The sequence below is a fragment of the Lepus europaeus genome, chromosome 12 (assembly GCF_033115175.1).
Source record: "Lepus europaeus isolate LE1 chromosome 12, mLepTim1.pri, whole genome shotgun sequence".
In the NCBI taxonomy this organism is placed as follows: Eukaryota; Metazoa; Chordata; class Mammalia; order Lagomorpha; family Leporidae; genus Lepus; species Lepus europaeus.
Genome location: NC_084838.1, coordinates 71,734,069 through 71,758,404, shown reverse-complemented (window position 1 = coordinate 71,758,404; position 24,336 = coordinate 71,734,069). Strand labels below are relative to the sequence as shown.

Here is a 24,336-nt window from a genome sequence, read left to right as displayed (position 1 = left end):
TCCAATTCTAGCCAAGTTTATTTCTATAAATCTCTTGGTTTGTTTCCGTGCTGTCCTAGTCACTGAGCTCGGCTGAAGACAGTTCTAATAAGGAGTCCTCACAAGTTAAAGTCTTCACTTATCTCTTGTCTGAGAGGCACTCTCCTACTGACAGACTAAGAAGAAATCTCAGGAACAGCTAAGACGTTACCTGTAGAAAGACCATTTTAGCAGAAACTGCCGGGCGGCTTTTGGGAAACTGGGCCTTCCTTCGTAGGGTTTCAGGGCTTGCATCATCACATTGTCAAGCCACGCGGCCCACTGCTCCAGAGTGCTCTGCTGCTGTAGCGTCATCTTGAAGTCCGTTTCTAGTCTCTGAACCATGTTGTCATCACATTGACACACCCAGGAAGCCTGCTCCTGGACAGGACACAGACAGCAAAGCAAAGCTCAACTCCACATCTTTTCACGGAATGTCAGCACAAAGAAGAAATGCACAAGTGGGAAATTATAATAAAAGCGTCAAACAGTATAAATGCATTGAGAAAATAAACACCTACCTGTCAGTTGTTAAGGAAAAACCTCTGGTGGTTGTAGGGCTGTACTGCTTCTCTTTGTTTACTCTGGTACATGAGATGTGGTGGGATTAAAAGTATGACCTGGTTTTCTACATTAACTAGACTGTGCAAAAGACTAAAATACGTGATTACTTAACAAAACTAGAAGCCCGAACCTATAGTATGCAGCCTTTCATTTTCTTCAGTTTTCATACTGTCTCCCCCTCCCCCAATCCCCACCCCATGAGGTCAAACTTCCAAATTCACTTGAGAAGATTCCTCAGGTAAGTCAGATGGATAAATAGTCCAATCAGCCAAAAATGATCTCTTAAGATCAGAACAGAAACAAATATTCTGAATGGTACTAGGTAGAAGCATATGCTGTAGGAGTTTATGGATTGGGAACAAAAATCTCAAGGGCTTTCAAGGCAAGGCTATAAATGCAAATTAATTCACAGAACTTAAAACAACAACAACAAAAACTCTTCTGAGAAAATGTAGATTGTTACCTGCCAAGAAATTTGATTCTTGCAATTTTCCTCCTGATTCTGACTGAGGGGTTTCATGGTTAGCAGCTACAATGCAACCTGGTACTTTTTAAAGCTACTCTCCAGTGGTTACCATAAATTTTATAATGGTTCTAGTCCTACAATACATGTGAGGATTAAAAATATATTCTCTAAAGGTCAAAATGCAACTATTTGGCAATATAATATTTGACTGAGAGCCAGAAGATATGGATTATAAACTAGGTCTTGATCAACCAAACTGACCTCATGCAATTAATTCCATCTATGTGGGCCTTAGTTCCCCTAAGCATAACATTTGACAAATAAAAGTTAACAAGAATTTTTAAGATGTGTTTGGATAATTTTGTCAAGATGGGCTTCTCTGGTGATGTGATGTAAAAGTCTTAAGTCTGTCTGTAGAATATTGTGAGTATGTATGTGTTTTTCTGGAAAGAAAAGTATCGACAACTTTTATTCTATATGGCTGTCAGTTCATTCCAATTAACAATTTCAACTGAATAAATCTCAAATCTCCAATCCCGAGTTTCCACATCTCTCCTGATCCTACAGACTTTTATCTATTCAAGGGTCATTTCAACTTGGAGGCACTTCAAATGCAAAATGCCTCGCCCTCAGGTTATCTGATTTCCCCAGGGAAATCTATGGTTCTGTCTGTATCTCAGGGGCTGAGATCCACTAGTCTGGTTTCTTTTGTCTAGCGAATCATAAATTCTTTCAGCTGTTACCAACTAAACATCATTTTCACATATTGTAAGTACATGAAAATGTAATGCTAGAAAAAACTGAGAATACAAGTAAGTCAAAGGAACAAAATATTTAGAATATTTAAAATTGCAACAATAAAGAATGCTATTTGATGTATACAACCCTTCAAGCTCTCACATTCATATAAAAATACATGTATTTATTCATATAAAGTACTTTAAAAAGAACATGTAAAATAGTATAATAAAAAAGTGCATATATTTCAAAATTTTCTTATATCAAAATAAACTTACCTCTTAATTCCACTTTAACACAAACTTTTTGTTTTAACAAACATAACTTCATATGTAATACATGCAACACTATACTTGTTTATATTATTTATCCTTATCCATATGTAAATATTTAACATAAAAGAGAATTATATTATATGAGACTACATACTCTGCTTAAAGATTTTAACTGTTTTTCTATTGAGGCAAATGTGGAGTTGTATCTATTTTCAGTGAATTAATTTGTTTCATTACATTAATATATAATTATATCACCAATTTCATACGGTTAGACATTTGTTGACTCCTACATTTTATTATTATGAATAAAGCTAGAATTAGTAATCTTGTAACTTTATCTTTGCTTACATTCACACTTATTATGATAAATTTATATGAGAAGAATAGCTAAGATCTTTAAATATACACTGTCAAATGACTCCAATATTTTTCATATCAATTTAAGGGTCCCTAAGGACTCCCAGGAGACATTTCTTTTTTCTTTTTTCCTTCTTCTTCTTCTTTTTTTTTTTTTTTTTTAAACTGGCAGAGTTAGACAGTGAGAGAAAGAGACAGAGAAAAAGGTCTTCCTTCCGTTGGTTCACTCCGTCAAATGGCCACTACAGGCGACGCGCTGCGACAATCTGAAGCCAGGAGCTGGGTGCTTCCTCCTGGTCTCCCACGCTGGTGCAGGGCCCAATCATTTGAGCCATCCTCCACTGCCTTCCTGGGCACAGCAGAGAGCTGGACTGGAAGAGGAGCAACCGGGACAGAACCAGTGCCCCCACTGGGACTAGAACCCAGAATACCAGCGCCGCAGGCAGAGGATTAGCCTAGTGAGCCACTGCACCGGCCCCCAGGGGACATTTCTAAGCATCAAGAAAGCAATAGGAAGTAGTTTGTTCTTTCATTAACATCCAAGCATTCATTTTATTTGATAAAAAAACACATGATACTCACCACTTTCACCATTTATTTTTATTTATTTATTTATTTGACAGGCAGAGTGGACAGTGAGAGAGAGACAGAAAGGTCTTCCTTTTGCCGTTGGTCCCTCCAATGGCTGCTGCGGCCAGCGCACTGTGCTGATCTGAAGCCAGGAGCCAGGTGCTTCCTCCTGGTCTCCCATGTGGGTGCAGGGCCCAAGCACTTGGGCCATCCTCCACTGCCTACCTGGGCTACAGCAGAGAGCTGGACTGGAAGAGGAGCAACTGGGACAGAATCTGGCACCCCGACCGGGACTAGAACCCGGTGTGCTGGCACCATAGGCGGAGGATTAGCTTAGTGAGCCGCGGCACCGGCCACTTTCACCATTTTTAAGAACACAGCACACTCTGCTATGCAAGAGATCTCTAGAAGTTCTTCAACTAAAAAAACGGAAACTCTATACCCACAGTAGGGGAGGTTGTTCTGGGTTTGTATATTGATAGCAGGGAGGAAAACCTTACAGGCATCTGTGGAAGAATTTACTTTCATTTCTTACCATAAGTTCAAACTCATTATTTACTTGGATGTTAGATTTTGCCAAGAAACATTTTTTACTTAAAATGTAACTTAGAGAAATAAAACTATGGCACATAGGGGCGGCATTGTGGCTCAGTGGGTTAAGTCTCCGCCTGCAGTGCCGGCATCTCATTTGGGCGCCGGGTTCTAGTCCTGGCTGCCCCTCTTCCAATATATCTCTCTGTTATGGCCCGGGAAAGCAGTAGAAGATGGCCCAGCTGCTTGTGCTCCTGCACCATGTGGGAGAACTGGAAGAAACTCCAGGCTTCTGGCTTCGAATCAGCATAGCTCCAGCCATCACAGCCATCTGGGGAGTGAACCAGCAGATGGAAGACCACTCTCTGTCTCTCCCTCTTACTGTCTGTAACTCAACTTTCAAATAAATAAATACATCTTAAGAAAAAATTATGGCACATTATTTTGGCTTATCAAACTCTAATAAACCTTTTTTTAACTTATATTTGTCAGCATCACCTTTATGTATTCTTATGGAAGGTAATGTTGTAGGGGCTAAACTGAAAATAAACTAATGATAGAGTTCAATGTAAATATTTCCTCATGATAGGAATTTGGTTATTTCAATTTTATAATAAAACCTAAAAATGATCTTTAAAGATGTTCTTAACTTACAAAAAATTATATACAAAATGACAAATAGTCAGGAGCTTTCAAATATGAATGCCTTTTAAATACACAAACAAGTATATACAATAGGCCAGCGCCATGGCTCACTTGGCTAACCCTTTGCTTGCAGCGCTGGCACACTGGGTTCTAGTCTCGGTTGGGGCGCCGGGTACTAGTTCCGGTTGCTCCTCTTCCAGTCCAGCTCTCTGCTGTGGCCCGGGAGGGCAGCAGAGGATGGCCCAAGTGCTTGGGTCTCTGCACTCACATGGGAGAACGGGAGGAAGCACCTGGCTCCTGGCTTCGGATCGGCACAGTGCGGCTATAGTGGCCATTTGGGGGGTGAACCAACGGAAGGAAGACCTTTCTCTCTGTCTCTCTCACTGTCTATAACTCTCTCCCTGTCTCTCTTTCTCACTGTCTAACTCTGCCTGGCAAAAAATTTTTAAAAAATTTTTTAAAAACAAGTATATACAATAGCTAGGTTGTAAGTTCAGGTCACCCAAAGTATTTAGTCAACACTGCAGAAGAACAACAGTACATGTACATGATTGGAGAATGATGTATTTGTAATGCTATCAATTAAAGAGAGCAGAAGACCAACTACACACAAAAGAAAAATTATCTTCTATGCATGAGGAAAAGATTGATTTAGAGAATGAAGTAGTAAGGAGTTTCAAACTCTTAGAGTACTATAATACTGACATTTACATGTAATTTCACTATGTTAAGCTATACTTTCTTTATTCTAAGAACATCAGCCTTATATTTGTCAGTCTTACTAAGATTAATGTTGTAGGGGCAGGCACCATTTCCAGATTAATAGGAGAGGGTGATAAAGATGGAATGGGAAACAGAAGACATTGTGAAAACCTGACAAAACTTGGAACAGAAAAGGAAAAGAAACAAGGATGATTAACTAATGTTAGTGTATAAGGACACTTCAAAAAGTTTGTGGATAAACTGGAATCAGAAGATAAATTTATCTTGGTGCAAAAGAATTTTAAATTCATGCAGTTTGTTCATACTACGCATCCTATTGTCAACTTTTTAAAGACCCCCCCTCAGGACCAGCGGCATGGCTCACTAGGCTAATCCTCCGCCTGCGGCACCAGCACACCAGGTTCTAGTCCCGGTCGGGGTGCCAGATTCTGTCCCGGTTGCCCCTCTTCCAGGCCAGCTCTCTGCTGTGGCCAGGGAGTGCAGTGGAGGATAGCCCAAGTGCTTGGGCCCTGCACCCCATGGGAGACCAGGAGAAGCACCTGGCTCCTGCCTTCGGATCAGCGCGGTGCGCTGGCCGCAGCGACCATTGGAGGGTGAACCAACGGAAGGAAGACCTTTCTCTCTGTCTCTCTCTCTCACTGTACACTCTGCCTGTCAAAAAAAAAAAAAAAAACAACAAAAAAAAAAACCCTCATATATGAAGTGGGACTTCATTATGGTTTTTTTTTTTTTTAAAGATTTATTTATTTCTTTGAAAGGCAGAGTTACAGAGAAGCAGAAGCAGACGCAGAAGCAGAGAGACAGAGAGAGAGAGAGAGAGGTCTTCCATCCATTGGCTCACTCCCCAAATGGCTGCAATGTCCAGAGCTGGACTGATTTGAAGCCAGGAGCCAGGAGCTTCTTCCGGGTCTCCCGTGCAGTTGCAAGAATGCTGGCAATGCAGGAGGAGGAGGCTTTACTTCTATGCCACAATGCTGGCCCTTTATTGTGGTTTTAATTTAACGTGGCTAATGATGTTGAGCAACTCTTCACACGTTTATTTACCATCTGTATATTTTCTTTGGAGAAGCATCTCTTAGATTTTTGTCCATTTTTTAATCAGGTCATCTTTTTATTATTGTGGTATACATGATAGTTCTTTACATATTCTAGACAGAAGTCATTTATAAGATAGATAATTTGAGGCCGCAGCTGTGGTGTAGAAGGTTAAGCTTCCACCTATGGTGCCGACATCCCACATGGTTCAAGCCCCAGCTCCCTGCTGATGGCCTGGGAAAGCAGTGGAAGATGGTCCAACTGCTTGGCCCCTGCACTCACATGGGAGAGCCAGAAGAAGCTCCTGGCTCCTGGCTTTGGATCAGCCCAGCTCTGACTGTTGTGGCCATTTGGGAAGTGGACCAGCAGATGGATGACCTCTCTCTATCTCTCCCTCTCTCTGTCTGGAACTCTGCCTCTCGAATAAATAAATCTTTAAAAGAAATAAAAAATAGATGATTTGCAAAAAAAAAAAATCCTCATATTCTGTGAGTTGTCATTTCACTTTTTTAAATGTTTGTCTTTATTTATTTGAAACACTGAAATAGAGATAGAGAGAGAAAGATACCCCATCTCCTGATTCACTCCCCAAATCCTTGCAGTTAGGGCTGGGCTAGGCTGAAGTGAGGGGCCAGAAACTCAATCAGGATCTCCCCTGTAGGGGTTAGGGACCCAACCACTTGAGTTATTACTGCTGCCTCCCAGGGTATACAGTAGCAGGAAGCTGGAATAAGAAGTGGAGTTGGACCTTAGTTTGGGATTTCAGATATGGGATGTGGGCATGTCAAGGACTTTCTTAAATGCTGCACCAAATGCCTGCCCCCATTTTACTTTCTTAATTCTGTCTTTTGAAGACCAAAAGTTTGAATTTTGTAGTTATGCTTGCTGTATGTATTTTATTGTCGTTGTTGCCTATGCTTCTGGTGAGCAATAGCATTGTTTTATGCAGTAACAATAAGTTTCATTTCTTTAGTAACAGAAAAAAAAGTATTTGCTGGAACTGTATAACAACATCATTAGATCTTTTATTTTTAAAGGTATAAAATTGTAGTGAGTAGTTTGATTATACAGTTAATTTTTTTTCACTTTCAACTATCAAAATAGACAATCTGACTATATCTAGTTCTTTTCAGGTGAATAAATGTTTAATAGAAACCTATAGTAAACTCCGAAATAGAGCTGCTTATACTTCTTGAAAAGCTGGATATTATAAAAACAGAAATATCTCTGTGTTTGTCATGGTAAAAATGACTAAACATGCCAACAACTGTCTAAGATAGGATTCGGTAAGGTGAAGAAAGTTCAGAGTAGTTACGTAACTTGCCCAAAATCCCACTGATAGATGGAGGTATGTAATTTTTGGCCTGATTTCAATGACTGTGATCTTCATTACTCATGAATTATTCAGCAAAGCCAGATAAGATAATAGAACTATAACTCTCAGTAGACTAACTACAAACCACAGGTGCAGAAAAGTCATATTGGAGTAAAACTCCTCTCTTTCAGGACACTGTGATGACAAATGCCTGCATACAGATGAGATGATCCAAGTTAAGAAGCACAAATTGAATATCTTTACTTAGAAATATGTTTCGCAAACAGAGTACCTGGACGTTGGCGAAGTCGACACGGTTGAGGTCGTTGAGCATCTGGTTGATTTGGGACGTGTTCTGAAGCACTGCGCGAGCTGCCTGGGCCAGGTGATTGAGAGACGTGTATCTTCGCAGAGTCTGGGCAAAGGCACTTACAGCGGCAACCTGTGAAGAAACCCAATTAAGCTGGGATTTTTTTTCCTTCCAGTTTAAGAAACCACCATAATCTTCAAACTTTTTACCCTTGCCAAATTTTAAATGCTTCTCTTTGACACTTACTTAAAATTCATTTGGTTCGAGTTTACTTGTAAATTACAGCATTTAAATCTCTTAAACCAAGTATTATTTTTCTTTTGAGTAGGTTGAGGTCAAGATTAAAACAAACTCCCACATTCTTTGACATTTGAGTGCAGCATTAATTAAACCAATCTTGTAAGTAACTACTCATCCATAGCAAGAAATGACTTTGTCTAGGGAAGTAGAAAAAATACTATTTTTCATTTTTTTCACTCTGTTAGAAAGTAGGCAAATAAAAACATTTTTTTTTTAAAATCTGGAAAACAAAAATACACAAACATACCTTTTTAACTGGATTATAAAATACTTTTCAGACTAATACCATTCAGATTCACTCTTACTACCTTTATTTAATAAAAACCTGGGTAATTCTGAGAGGAAATAAGAGCTCATAACCTTTATCAGCAACTATACTGTTAATAAATGTATCAGAGACAAGCAACTCTTTATAATTAATTTGAATTTCTTGAAAGGGACTATTTAGGAAACCTCCATCTGCCCTTCAAAAGCTATTTTTCATTCTTCTCTACCCTGTGCTGTGTTCGTAAAGGCTAAACCAAATTCAGTAATATCTTTTCTTGCCCTCTGGCTTCCAGCCGGGTATGACCAACAACAGGTACTGGTAAGAGATGGTAGGGGAGGAAAGAGACTATTTGTTTCTTGCAACCTCTGCTCTCTCTTTTTGGACAGAGTCTGCTTTCCTGTCTTATGGCCACCACAGCCCTGGAGAAAAAAAGGAAGGGATTTTCTAAAGATAAGGTTTTCACCTCTTAACCTTTCAGACTTAGGGCTGGTTAAGTCTAATTTCAATTGGGGTGCATTAGCATGGGCACCTCTGGAAATCAACTCTTCTTAAAATCTCTTTAGTGTCTTTTTCCCCCACCCCAATCTACCTCTGCTTTGGATGTACCATTTCTTTCCTGCGGGACCCTCCAGGAAATAGTTTATGGTGGAAGACATCAAGGATAATGCAAAAAAGAAAAAGTCTAGATAAATACCTAATTTCATGATTTCATGGAAATCTGTTACATGCACAGTAGATCCAATGATTCCAACATTTTAAAAATGTTAAACACTTACAGGAATGTACTTTTTGCATTAAGTCATCACAGGTATTCCTGAAACAAGTAATTGGACAATGTTTTGGCTGAGTGGTAGTGGACAGCCACAGGGCACAGGGTGCTCCGTCCTGACAGTGAGACCACACCCCTGTAATGTAAAGGCAGGACCCAGAATCTCATCAGTCTCCCTAAGCCCAAGGTGTCCTTGCCTGTCCTTTATCAGAAGGAATTCACTTAACTGTGAAAGTTGTATACCTATGCCAACAAGGTTCTAATCACTGGATTCAACAAGACATATTTTTCCAAGAGATAAAACCCTGTTGGCTAGTATTGTCTGGAGGGGTTTAATAGAATTCCAAGTCCAGGCAGAAAAATTCCAGGTGTGGGGCAGAAAGTAATTAACACTTACATGGAGGACCCTCCAGACCAACTGAGGCTCAGCTGGCCATCATAAATGCCTTAGAGATCAAGCATCACCAATCAATCAGAGGAAGCTCTCTAGCACCACTGACCAACCTGGAACTTAGGGAAGAATTGAACACACACTTCTCAGATCCAAATACAATCTATTAGACCCTTCACCCCTAACTTCTGGGGAGCCCAGGAATTAAGCAATAACTGCCAGGCTGCTTGCTCTGTGCTTTGCAATAAATACCTACTTTATTCCACCACCCTGATGTCAGTGATAGTTTTCTGCATGTTTGTTTGGAGGTCCTATATCAAGACCTCCAACTAGTATGAGGGGTTGTTCTGCAATAGCAGTGAGATGTCTTGGGACTCCATGGAACTCATAGGGGAAGCTCACATAACCTTAGAAGAGTCTTGAGCGCTTTTCCGTTTTTGTGGTTTATATTAATCAAGTACATGCTATTTGCAAGGCACTGGGTTAAGTGCCTCACATATATTACCTTGTTCAGTTCTCAAAACCACCCTACTTGCCCGGAAGTGCAGTGGAGGATGGCCCAAGTCCTTGGGCCCTGCACCCCATGGGAGACCAGGAAAAGCACTTGGCTCCTGCCTTTGGATCAGCACGGTGCGCCGGCCATGGCGGCCATTGGAGGGTGAACCAACGGCAAAAAGGAAGACCTTTCTCTCTGTCTCTCTCTCTCTCACTGTCTACTCTGCCTGTCAAAAAAAACAAAAACAAAAACAAAAAACACCCTACTTTACACATACTCTGTTTTCAAGAGGTTAAGTAGCTTCTCAAGCTTGCATGGAAACTCCACTCAAAGTGTGGGATACAAACCCAGGCATTTTGAACGCTACAGCCACAGAGGCCACACTGGAATACTATTTCTTCTGTCAGGTTAAACTGTCTTAATTGATTGCGTGCTGAGCTGAAAACGGCTGGGTGTCAGAAGGAGCAGAAGAGAAGAAAACACCTGCCATAGCAAATCATCCAAATCAACTCTGGTGGTCAGTGAGATGGTCTATGTGGTTTTGGTATTACTACCTTATTCACTTTGATGACACTGGGAGGGGAAGTGTTTTTAGCTGTTGGACGTATTGTTACGACTACGACTGATTTTGCAAATTAGAAAGGATTCCTCTCACAAGCAGCACTTTTTCTTGTATGTGTATCCACCTTCATGTAATACTCTACAACAGCCCTGCCAAACAGAACTTTCTGCAGTCATGAAAATGCTCTGCATCTGTGCTGCCCAACAGAGCCATCATCAGACAACAAAAAAACTGAGTACTTCCAGCGCAGCTAGTGTGAGCAGCTTCAATTGTCATCTAACTTAATTTTAACTAAAAGTCAAATTTAAATAGTCTTAATATATTGACAGCATGGCCTAGAGCAACAATCACGGCAGGCAAATCAATGAAACACTGCCTTCCTCTGTAAGCTCTACTGAGAGAATATTTTGTAGCAGACTTTAAGGCAATGCAGGAGCTACCTGTTTCCAAAGAGACTTGTCAACTACAAGAATTTCAAACTATTAGCTTTGCCCCTAAGCTGAAATACCAAGTATATTGTTGGAGTTGCATAGTGTGGATATGTCACTGACAAAAAGCCATGAATGTAATTTTGGGTACCAAAATTGAGAATCTGTCCAGTATTGCCACAAAGCAACCTGGCTAGCAGAGGACAGCATGGCAACTAGAACTCCCATTTCTAGCTAAATACTCCACATTCCTCATCATCTCACTGAGCAAGTCTGAGATAATTCTTCATTTGAGGAATTGCTTTCCTAAACACAAAAGGAAAGCCAAAGATATAAAATGTACCTTGGTTTGTATCATTCTCTGTGGAATATTGTTCATGGCATTGGAAAGCCAACCTTCAAGGCTTTTTGCAAAATTTCGAATGGCTTGGGTCAAGGCACCTGAATGTGAAAGAATAAAAGCAGAAGAAAATGGATAACAAAGAATATTAATCTATGCTAGAATAAGGGGAAACATGCATACACAGCATTCAATATTATACTGTCCTCATCAACAAAGCTGTAACATTATTCCTAACTTTTTAAAGCATTCAGGAGTTATACTCTGAGCTTTTTAAAAATTACTTGAAAGCCATTTTGTTCCCCGATACTTATGACACTTTGTTAGGAAATGAAAACATTCAAACATTTTTGTTTACAGCAACATATACCAGTTGTGAATATTTCCTAGCATGGAAAAAATACTCTTTTCATTAACAGATTTTTTTGCTCAAAGGCTAAGTTTTTTTCTTTATAAATTCTTCATCTTGATTATTTTTCAAACTTTTAAACCCATTTTTACATCTTTGGTTAAAAATAAATACAAAGCTTTCTCTGCATCTATTTTAAGCAGAACCTATGAATTGAAGTAGTTATCACTATCTAGTTGAAAAGTGAGGTAAATATTAAAATTCTCTGACTTGAAAATTCTGGATAACTATTTTCCATTTCACTTGGCAGGTAGAGACAAAAAGATCGATGCAAGGAACTTTTCGTCACAGAGGCCAATCTTTTATAATATATTCCTAAAATATTTCATGCCAAACTCTGCACATCAGTTAAAACTTGAACTAGTGAAAGGTCCCATAGCAGAAGACTTTACAGTGGTCATACAATGACTAGAAGCATTTTCAGTTACCAGGGATGACTATGACTACTTTACAAAAAGGGTTTTTCTTACTGAGGTTGTTAAAAGCAATTCAGGCCACAGGATTTTAATTCCTCTGTGCCCAAGGCTCCACAGTGTAAGGAGTAGTTTTAGATATTTGATCAGTGTTGAAGTAACCAAAACACAAAACTAACCTCTGTAGGTTCCTTTACTGTGGTATCAAAACCAGTAAAAATTCTACAATAAGAAACAAAGAAACTGTATTTTTGACCAAGGCTCCAAAGAATATTAACGATAATGATAGTATTAAATTTTTTGGTATTTATTTTGGTGCTCAAATGTATCTGACCTGCTTCTCTATTACTTTATGAAAGCAGGTGTTAGAAATAATTTAGCCTATCAAGTAATTTGCAAAAGATAGAAAATTTACTATTCCATTAACAAAAACATTTAAAAAAAAAGCTATATCTCACTGGTAAAATGATAGAACAGATTGAAATAACCTAAATTTTGAACAGGAAAAGCATTCAAGAAACACAGACTATTAACCATGAGAATCATTTATTTGAAACACTGAATCAGAAATTTCTTGAGAACTAATCTTGAAATCTCCACAGTTTCCTATGTTAGTCAATAAAGAAAAAAAGAAAGAAAAATATCTTTCTGTTATATTATGTACTAGAACCATGAAGGGCAGGCATGAATGGAAATGAAAGAGTGAAAAAATTAATAACCCTTTTGAAACTAGGTAAAATTTTGTTCCAGGTTAAACTTAGGTAATCTGCGTACTCCATTTTTCCTGTAGCTAATATGTAACAATTACTTAATCTGAAAAAAAAAAAAAAAAAAAACCAAGAATCTGTTTATGTATGTTTCTTTTATTAAAAAAATTAATATGAAATTTGTCCTACAAGTTTGATGCAAGGGAAATTATATTAAAAAAAGGTATTTTGCACACTAAATAATCATAAGTTTTTACTTTTTTCTACTAAATGATAATCTAGGTCATCTTTAATTATACTTGTAATTGTACACGTGTTACCAGTTGAGTTCTTATACAATACTTTACACTTAATGTTTTTTCATTCTCAGATAAATGTATTTTAGAATACAGTAGCTTTAAGCTGACTTTAAATTAGTGTGATGTACAGACTTTTTTTGGCTAAAAAAAGAAATTCCATCTGGATAGAAAATGGTAGAGTGAAGTACTAGTAGCCAGGAAAATACGATTTTTAAAAATACAATTAAGTATTCTTTCTCTACAGGGATTCATGTGAGATCAACATTGTGTAGATCAGCTCTGACAACTTTTAAGGGCTCATCCATGGATAGCCTGGAATTTAAAATCTGTTCTAAAGCTGACCTATCTTAACCTGCTCAAGATTAATATTAAAGATGCATACAACCAGAAGACAGCTATCTAAATCATATTTTAAGCTTTGTTTTGTTAAGTCTCACTGTGGAATGGGAATTAAATTTCCAGATGTCCTTGGTTGGGTGGTACATTGATGCATCTGGTAATTTCACAGAAATAAAACTGTTCAGTTGTCTGCTGAAAGTAAAGGCAAATCACTTGACAGAAAAAACTGGTTTTCAAATCAAAATGTACAAAAGACAAAGGTCAAGTGTACTCTGTACTGAAAATTATGCAGTTTGAAGTGAACTAAAATTGATACATGATTTAAATTAGGGAACTGCTATGTTCCCAGGTTAACTTCTGGTGATGCTATTAGAGAAGCAAAATCAGAACTGGTTAATGAATACGGATGCTAACTTGCCTCAAAAAAGAAAGCACTCCCTGACATCCTTTCTTATGTCTCATGAGAGAAACTGCACGCTGGTGGTAAGGTGTCATAGGCTAATGAGCTACCATATGCAACTTCTTCTAACATCTCTGGAGATCATCACTCAGAATACCAGGAGCAAGAGCAAAACAAGGAAAATCAGACTAAGGAACTTAAATCAGCACAGAATTTATATAGTGAAAATTTCGATGGCAACGTCACTTTTAATCAATCCTTAGTCAGGAAACTTGGTACACACAGAGTGCAACACATTAGTAGTTTACATTGTAAGGCAAGGTCAGCTGGACTGTTTTTTACTCATTCCTACATAAATGTATGTGTGTGTGCACTGATATTGTATCTGAGCATCTAATTCATGGTCATGGGGAATATAAGAGAGGATCCATCTTTCACTGTTCTCTATCAAATTCAGAGAAACAAGGAACTATCAGCTTACAAACGGTAACACATTCCCCTTGTAAATCCTTGTTTATATATTTTTAGAAAATTTGACACAAATCATCTTGTGAACAGTGTACTGAAATACATGGTTGCCAATTTCACAGGCCAAAAGATTGCTATCATTTCATTAATATCAGCATAGAGTGATTTTTTTTCTTTAAAAGTCACTAGTGTGTGCTTATGAAAATGTTTGTGTAAAATAGTTTCAACTATTTCCAACAGTATCTGTAAGTTCCAGAAATAATTGCAGAAAACAGCTTTGCTTGCTACAAGGTAGTTAAAAAGAATCATCAGTTAAAATCTAACCTATCTAGGTAATTCCCATTTGCTTCATGGTGTACAATGCTTGTGTAGTTACCTATATTTTTCTCTTGAAATGCCATTTAACCATTATTGTTAAAGGAAACTGCATTTCTAGTCCTTAAAGTTATGTAAGGGACAAAGTAAATGCTTTTATAAAGGTACTCAACTTTCCTGGAAACCAAGATAAATCCATCTCAAATCAAAAGTGACCATGTAAGGGGAAAGCATGGCAATTAAAGATTTCAAATATTTTTGGCTTTTCACAGGGGACTGTGTCCGTGGTAGAATAATTTTTTCATGGCTGACTGGCCTGGGAGTATTCTTGCAATTGGTTTATTCAGGCTGTCAAATCTACAGCTTGACCTTTTTATCAAAAGGAAAATAGAAGACTGGAAAACAGATATTTTTTTCCCCTTTTACAGTTTTGCTCTAGGCTGCTTTCATGCACTATTCTATGTTGCATGTTTTCCTATTTGGCAAATCTAAATGAAATTAGAATCATTCTAGGTTGCAACGTCACCTCCCAAAACTTCCTAAGTGGAATGTATGAGAACAAAAGCATCCATACTTGTCTGCATTTAACTTACTAGGAATAGGTCTAAGGACGTCGGGGATGAGAATCTCCACCAAAGCCTGGTACATCCCATGGTCACAGTTACACATCCATTTCAGGATAGACTCATGTTTGCACAGAGTTATCAGCTTTGCTTTCGGAAGTCGACTTTCTATTTCACTCAGATTGCTGGTGTGAATAAATGTAGCAAATGAATAGATGGCAAATGAGGATAAAAAAGAAAATGGACTTTAAAAATAGTTTATCAAATATTACTGAGGTTATAACTACACCACCACTGCACTGGCGCCTTAGCAGCTGGATATAAATATATTATATATATATATCTACATACATAAAACACTCCCCCATAGCTGCCTATGCACATTAAGGTTTTCTGAAGGTATGAAACGCAGGTATGATAGTAATTCTATGAGGATGAAATAACTCTACCACAATCCCCCACGTCAATAAAAATGGGAGCAATATACGCACACTGAAACCTCAAGAGAGCAATTTGTGGTTTATTTCTAGAACGGCCAAAGCATCAATCAAATCACTAATGTTATCAGGTAAGGTTCACAACTGGTATACATATCTCTAATGTATTAGCTGTGGCATCTACTCAGCCATGAAAATGAATTGGAAAAGCATATTGATTCTGACCTTGGTTCAGTAATGGTAGTGCCGTCAGCTGGAGTCGTGGGAGAATAGCGCCAGAATGTTTGCCACAATTTTTCTATCAGGCTAAACTGGAGATTCACAACAACGTCCAATATTGCCTACAAGACAAAATAATATTCATACTGCCTTACAATGACTTATGGAGATAAGTGAAGAGAGCCTGCTATGACGAGACTTTACCTGGCAAAGGCCTCCTGTGGGCTCATAAGTTAACAATATGGTGAAATGCATTTGCAAATGACACAGGAGGAAATAGAGGCTCACTAAGGAAAAAAAAAAGGGGGGGGGATCACTCCCCAATGAAAGATGAAGCAGGATAACTTGTAGTCCACCCACTATGGTCTCATAGCCCATTCTCACTTTGCTTTTCTCTTCCACTTCCAATGCTTGCTTTCCTCTCTCTCCCTCTCTCTTTCTCTTTCTTCCTTAACCACTGCTTTGTTTTGTCTATGTGGATGCTGCCACTCTACCTATTCTTAGACCCAAAATGGCACAGAGCACAGATTCAATGCCTACCAGTCCTCTCTGGGTTAAATGACTGTGAGCCACCATGGAGTGTAGAAGTGAAGGGTGTGAAGGTGCTTATGTGTGGAAGATGGAGCTGCAGTTGAATTAACTCTAAGGCTTCTAACCACAGGTTGGTTGCAGGGTGTTCCCAGGTAAGCAGAGGCTAGGATAGAAACTATGGAGTTAGCAGGCTTCAGAGGACAGACACACCTCTGGGCAGAAAAAAAGGCATGGCAGGCATCAAGCATTGGTTACACAGGGGATTACATTTGAAATCACAGAATTGATCTTACCTGTGCACACTCCCTTTAGAGAACAGCTTTAAGACGATCCCCTTATCTAACCTTGGGGGCCTCATCAACTCTTACTCCTTAGTTTTATCTTCTAGAACCATATTCCAGGCATATCAAGGGCACTTTTTTTTTATGATGATACTAAAACCTGTCACTTTCCCTATTAACTTCTGATGAGCATATTTAACTTCATCCAGCCATCACAATTAATTTGTAAGTTGGCTTTCAGATAAAAGCAGGCATAAAATCAAAGGCTAACTTTCTTGCGCAAAGAACATATGACTCTGTGATTATTTTGAGTACTAAGAGATAGAAGCACTGTTTCTCTGCCTTTGAAATAAATAATTTTTTAAAAGGGGGTGCATGTTTGGCATGATGATTGGGATACCAGCTGGGACATCCACATCTAACATTTGAGTGCCTGCTCTATTCCTCATTCCAGCTTTCTGCTAATGTCATCTCCGGGAGGCAGTTGGTGATGGCTTAAGTACTGGGGCCCTGCCACCCATGTGGGAGACCTGAACTGAGGCTCCTGGCTTTGGTGTGACACAGCCCTAGATACTGTGGGCATCTGTATAAAACCAGTGGATAAGAGATCTATCTAGCTGTTTCAAATTTTAAAAAAACAAAAAGAGAGAAGTAAAGAGTATAATGTGTTTGTTGTCATTAGCATTGAGGACAGGATAGGTAAACCAGCCTCAACAAGAGCTACTGAATCCACATAAGACAGAGAAAATATAGGCTTATCTGGAGAGTGCATCTGAGTACTTCAGGCCAGAAAAATATATATATATACATATATATATATATATATAAAACTTCATAATGTCACTCTTGTAGTGAATAATGTTAAAAACACTCTAAACATTACTAATATTAAACAACAGTCTGTTTAAGGGTGTGAAATGTTACAAGTCATTGGACAAGGGCAATAGAGGGAAGGGGTCAGATTAATCACCAAAATAAAAATACAAACTGCAAGCCATAGAAGGATGGCACATACAGTTATCCCTCATCCCAGGCAAATCTGGAACCTTGTCAAGAGGCAAATTATTATGGCGTTTTCTTAATTGTGGCATAGGCCCATCCTAAGAGATCACCTCCAAAAGTGGTAAGCAGCTACTAACACCTTCCATAATACCTGCACATCTCAACCTTTGAGTCTGCCAGATGAAAATTATGCTCACCTTAAAAAAAAAAGCAGCAGCAACTTGCATGAAAAATTATGCTTGATCCTTGTATTGCAAAACTAGCACTAGTTGTAAAATAGCTTTGACAAACTTATTTTAAGAATTCCAAATAACAGGCAAAGTAAGTCTATTAATTTTCTCTAAAAACAGATAATAAGGCATGTAAGGAATTTCAATGTATCTTAAATCTGGCATCTCTTCAAATCAAATTATCTCAAATAACTGTTTTAAAAAGGACTTTTTGGAGCTGGTGCTTTGGCATAGCAGGTAAAGCTGCCACCTGCAGTGCCTGGCATCCTACGTGGGTGCCAGTTCAAGTCCCGGCTGTTCCACTTCCCATCCAGCTATCTGCAATGGCCTGGGAAAGCAGTAAAAGATGGCTCAAGTCCTTGGTACCCTGCACTCATGTGGGAGACCTAGAGGAAGTTCCTGGCTCCTGGCTTAAGATTGGCCCAGTTCCAGCCATTGCAGCTATTTGGGGAGTGAACCCACGGATGGAAGATCTCTCTTTGCCTCTGCCTCTCTGTAACTCTGCCTTTCAAATAAATAAATAAATCTGGGGAAAAAAAGGACATTTCACATAAGCCACATTTGAGGCAATTTTACAAATGAATAAAACATACTTTCCATTATTTTCAGATTAAATATATAAGCAAAAACAAATGAAAATAATCCATATTCAACCAGCTTTGGGCAAATGACTTTTTATAGGACTGGATATGTCATTCAGGCTGTATATTTCAATAGTTTGGAAGTTTGATAGAAAATATTATTAGAATTCTTTCTTGTATACGCTGACCCATACAAAGACATCATGGACAGTAGCGGCTCTAAAACAAAAGCAGGTCCTTAATATGCACTGCCATTTCCAACACAGATTACATTTCCCCAGCTCCCCATACAGAACATGTTGATAACTGAAAATTAGTACATTAGAGTATTTCCATCTTATCAATGGCATTTGTTACTTAAAATAATCCTACTGTATACATATACTTAACAATATAAATAATCATGCTCTATATTATATGTCACATACATATGAGAAACTAAAAAATCAAAATTATATTTGCATAGGCTGGTTTGCTTACAGCAATGTTCAGTTGAACACACAGAAATGATAAGCTGTTTATAGAGAATCTGTACACAAATCTTTATTTAGTATGATCATGACAATATATATTGAAATTTTTTAGCTGTACCTATAAGTATAAACCAGAAATTCTCTAATATTGGGAAAAGCACAGTAGTCAAAGGGAAAAGAACACTGAGTGGCTTTCATTTCTCCAGGAAATGTTAGGAACTAGCAGGACCTGAAGAAAAACACTTTTGACACATGCTATGTTAATAAGGAAAGAACTTGCCCTTGGTTGTTAATAATCTAGCACTCTTGACAAGCACTCAGGTTCACTAAAGCAATTCTTAGTTCTGAAGTGGGGAAAAAAATCTGTGAAGGCTATGAGCTGAGACTTCTTAGTGCAGAGCGCATTGTCAGCAGTCAGGAGGACTGCCCAGGAAATCCAACGGATTAGCTTTTACTCCTAAGTAGATCACAAATACCCCTGGAATAAAGCCACTTAAATTCTAAATAGAATCTTCTTTCAAAAGGAGAGGCACTTAAGAAACTCTTATTGTAATCCATTATCCCCTCTCCGCCAGGTGAGCTGCAGGTATATTAACATGCTGGCTTGGAGAGAGCCTACCTCCTAGAGGATGCAGACAATTTCAAAGTAGCATACCAAGAAGGTGAGTTAGAGTAGGGAGAGAAAACATCAAAAGAAACCTGAATTAACAACAAAAATGAAATAACACTAGAGCCTCACATGATTTTCCAAGGAATACCTAATGTGCTTTATTAAACATTTCTAGAAATTATCTGTGACAGAAATACAAATTCATGATGTAGAATTCAAAAGGGTAAAAGGTGCTTGATGAAAAATTAAGACTTGGAACGGCACTGTGGTGCAGCAGGTTAAGCTGCTGCCTGCAGTGTCAGCATCCCATAGAGGCGCCAGTTCCAGTCCCAGCTGCTCCATTTCCAATGCAGCTCCCTGCTACTGAGCCTGAGAAAGCAGTGGAAGATGGTCCAAGTGCTTGGGCCCCTGCATCTCCATGAGAGGACCGGAAGAGGCGCCGGGCTGATGGCATTGATCTGGCCCACCCCTAGCTATTGTGGCCATTTGGGGAGTGAACCACCTGATGGAAGATCTCTTTCTGTCTCTTCCTCCCTCTCTTTCTCTCTAACTCTTCCTTTCAAATAAAAAAATAAATAAATCTTAAAAAAAAAAAAGCATCTGTTGTTAACACTTCTGTGTTCTTCCTTCTGGAGACAGGTGCATACATGCTTTCTTTCACTCAAATGACTGACCATGTGCTACACACAGCATTTTGCATCTTGCTGGTGCTTTTATATTAAATCCTGGAGCTTGTTCTATTTCAATAAATTTAGAGTTGGCTGTTCCTTTTAATGGCTGTATAGTTATCCAATCCATAAACTATACCATATTTTATTTATCCATTTCTTTATTAGACACTGACATTATGATCTTTTGCATTACAAGAAATAATGCAACCAATTCCCCTGTATACTTCTTTCATCTCTCACATGTAAGTATTTCTGTACTAAATAGCTAGAAGAATTGCTTCATCAAAGGATTAATATTAGGATAGGCTTAATAAATGGAGATTAAAATTTATTCTCACTGTGCTGTATTTCTCACCTTGAGACAAGAAAGAAGAAAAATGAATTCATTAGGGCTCATAGAAATGCTCAAAAGAGTTAGTGCTAACTTCCTCTGTCCTGTAGGAATAAGCTTGATTGTTTTGTTTTAACAAGTTGACTGGCAAAAGTTAGCATGTGTTCATACTATGTTTGAAAAGACTTACCTCACAGTGCTCTCGATAAAGACTCTGCAGTGACTTGATATCCTCAAAGGTAGTACCATCTGGCAGGGAAGAGATTTCAACTTCTCCAAACTCTGGAAGGGCTCGAGATGCATCTGTTACCATGACAACATAACAGAAAAAAAGCTACTTCAGATACTGCCAATTACAGATTAATGAGAGAAAATTTAAGAAGACTACATAGAAAAAAAATTAGAGATAAAAGGTCCAAAGAGCAAAAGCTTTTCATATTAATATTTTACAAGCAAAAGTTAGCAACCCCAATACACAAAACAATAGAGGGAATACATTCAAGAAATGTATATAAACAAACTTTTCACTACAGTTCGACTGGAAATAGGGTACCACAGACACCTATTTATGTCTTGAGTTTGCTGATACCATTTTAGTTACTTTTATTATTATTATATCACTTAGCTACATAAAAATAAATATAGCTTGAATATGTTCATACTCCTTATATAACTATAAACCTAAAGGGCTACAGAATACATACAAAGGACACTACAAAAATAACATTAAATTTAACAACAACTAATTTGCTGTGATGTGGATGGCTCTGTTGTCCAGTGACTAAATTCTCTCTTACACCATGAACATGACATTGACTGCCGGCACACAATCTGCTGGGTCTGACAGGCCTACACATCACTTCCTGGTAGCCGCTACTCCCTTAACTCTTCTACATTCAAATGACCATGAAACTTTCCTTCACACAGAGCATAGGGATGAAGGCTTAATTTACCTAGTTAAGGCTCTGTTCTTATTAGCTCTGGATAATCAGTGGACTACACTTTGGTGCCTGCCTTATCCTAAATTCAAACATAAATGTAGAAACTGAAAGTGCACAACAGTATTTAGTTCTAGTTCTCTAGATAATCCAGAATGTTTTTTAAGATTATAAAGGAAATAAAAACAAAACAAATTAAAATTTTTGTTGAAAGCTTAAGTATCCACATGGATACACACGAGGTCTTTAGTTTGGAAAATGATGCCATAATGTTTTAAACTTCAGTAGCTAATTCAACTTGAGTTTTCTTTGACAGAAAATTCTCTCTCTCTCTCTCTCTCTCTCTTGTTGATCTAGTTACAGAAATTATGCACGCTCATCGCTCAAAGAATTTCTAGTTGAATTAAACTGCCATTTTTGCCCCTTTGGCTGTGGCAGAAATATGCACAATGTCCAAGTTATACTTCCTGTGTCCATAAGAAATGTGTGTACCATCTACAAAATCACAAAAATGGGAAATTCTGTGAATTAGGTAAAATAATTAATTACTTCTTTATAATATAATTTTTCCAATCCAAGACTGTGTGTAAGTGCTTCATACACAGGAAATGAGAATTCTTTTTGGCATTTGAAGTTAGTAATACAAGTAAACACAACACAATTTAGCTCACAAAAGCCAATTAATATAAGTCTTGGAAAACAATTTCATAGCTGAGCCTTTAATTCATATGCATTAGAAAGGCCTAAGTAACTTAAGATTTTAAAAATATGCTCCATATTAGAACTATCACATGATGTGAATAGTTTTAGCACCCCCCCCAAAAAAAAAAAAACCTTTCTATGTAATTAACATCTGTAATAACACTGCACTTGGAGAAATGACTATGATTATTTTCTTAAAAATCCTATGGCAACTAAAATGCATTACACCTTAACATACCTAAAAACTGCTGATGATGTTGACTTTGGGCAATTACAGTTTGCTCAACAGATGTGCCTGTCTGTTGACCACTTCCTGTGAAACCATCTGCAACCCCATCCACTTTCTGCATAGGCTTGTACCTAAAAACATTAGATGGGGAAAAAACAAATAAACCAAATTATTCCTTGCTATTTTGCACTACCCAAAACTCCCCAGGCATTCAAATTTTTTTTTCTGTTTTTTTTTTTTTAATGTCTCATGAGAGTTTGAGAATTTTATTTTTTTTCTTGATACTCTCATAAAGTTAGGATGCAGAATTTTCTCAATCAGGAAAAGAGAAAAAAAAAGGAGACACAGAAAAGGGACCCATTTTTGAAAATTCATAAATTTACCAAAGAATGAAAGAATTATAGTATATTTCTAGGGACAGCAGCAGCAAAGATGCCCATAATTACACTTCTAATGTACATTTTGAAAGTTAAGTTTTAATGGCCAATGGATCAGGATAGAAACAACTGAAACACATATAAATCCTATAATATAGTTTTTCACATCTCCTAACACTTCCCATGAACCTCAGTGTAATTGCCTCTCTCGATTATTATCCCCATCTGGAAATACACCAGCTCTAGGAATCACCTTGCAGTGAAATACTTGGGCATGCAAGAATCCATCCACTAATTTAGTTTACCAAAGTGAAAAAAAAAAAAAAAAGGTATCAAAATAGCTAGTTATCCTAGTTATACCAACTTATGTATATCTCATACCTCTAAATAGAGAAAATGTGTTTCAGCACATGGGCAAGAAGTAGGGAATTCTTGGGAGAGAAATAACATACGAAAAAAAGTCTGGGCAACTCTCCTAGGACAAGCAAATGCAAAATAAGTAACCAGCAACTACAACTTCTTATTTTGTTCAGATTGCACTTATTTATCATCGTTTGTGAAACTGGGAAATAACAGAGCAGCATGAAAAAGATTAAAATCTACAATAAGCTTATTACGTAGCAATTCTATCATTGATATTATGGTGTTTGTCCTATTTTCTTCCCTCTTTTCCTATTTCTCATTAGATCTATATATAAAAGATCATAAAATCCTAACCACTTATTGATTCCTACACTGACACCATAATCCAACTGTATTATTAACTGAAGCTATTATTAATTATAATGTCCCTAGTATGTAAACAAGACATTCTCAAAGATGCCTGCATTCTGACAAGAGATGAAATGAACAGGCCTGGTAAAATAACCCACAGGTCAATGCTCAGGTTGCCTTAGAAAACGATTCAATCTTGAACATTATCAATTATAACAGATAACTGAAACTCACAAGAAAATTATTAGCAAGTTCTTTATAATGACATTTACAAATATTTCTATGTAATAATACCTTACAACTACAGAAAAACAAAGATAAAGCCAGAGGATGATGAAGCAAAAAAAGTGGACAACACTCTTCATCATGCTTTTAATTTTAGTAACAGCATTTATCCCCGAAATACTGGTTGCTGTTTTGTAATGATATACAAAAATTTAAGCCTGCTCTTTATATTTAATGGAAAAAAAACTTTTCAGTTGAGGCCATACCAAGAGGCAACAGAAGAGCAAGTACTGGGATGTACTAAAAGTGCCATTTAAGAAAAGTTAAATGTATTTGATTTTGTTTTACCTTACAGAACGAAACAAAAACTTTGGGAGGCAAGTGCTTTGTCTTCTTGTGTAAGGGAGTACTCTGTTCCAGCAGAGTTGAACAATTTTATCCTTACTTCACTTTGGAAAGTTTCTTGTCCTCCTCAATATATTCCAGGTTTCATCTGATTTTAGCTTCCCTTGTTTTCAACTATGAAATTTTACATCACTAATTACATAGCATAAAATTGTTTAACCACGTTCCTTCATTTAAGTCAATGAAGTTTGGATGCATGGACTTCAAACCAAAGCAGTTAAAGGAACTGGGATTACTTACCCTGGAGAAGAGAAAAATGAAAATACTTCCCACAGATTTTTAATCATATTAAGTTTGCATATGGGATTATGAAGTAATGATGAGGCTTTGCCCAGCTACATTTTACTGTGTTTCCTTTGTTGT

At 37.7% G+C, this 24,336-nt stretch overlaps 1 protein-coding gene across 5 annotated transcripts in view; it reads right to left on the bottom strand.

The window, feature by feature from the left end:
- RFX3 (regulatory factor X3) overlaps positions 1-24,336 on the bottom strand; it is a 340,737-nt gene that overhangs the window by 33,206 nt on the left and 283,195 nt on the right. For all 5 annotated transcript variants that reach the window (XM_062208334.1, XM_062208338.1, XM_062208333.1 and 2 more), the window contains 7 exons: positions 22,262-22,383; positions 20,574-20,686; positions 15,680-15,795; positions 15,048-15,202; positions 11,108-11,205; positions 7,533-7,682; positions 191-399 (listed from right to left, as the gene is read on the bottom strand). In XM_062208334.1, coding sequence (XP_062064318.1) covers positions 191-399; positions 7,533-7,682; positions 11,108-11,205; positions 15,048-15,202; positions 15,680-15,795; positions 20,574-20,686; positions 22,262-22,383 — 963 coding nt within the window. The remainder of the gene's footprint in view (positions 1-190; positions 400-7,532; positions 7,683-11,107; positions 11,206-15,047; positions 15,203-15,679; positions 15,796-20,573; positions 20,687-22,261; positions 22,384-24,336) is intronic.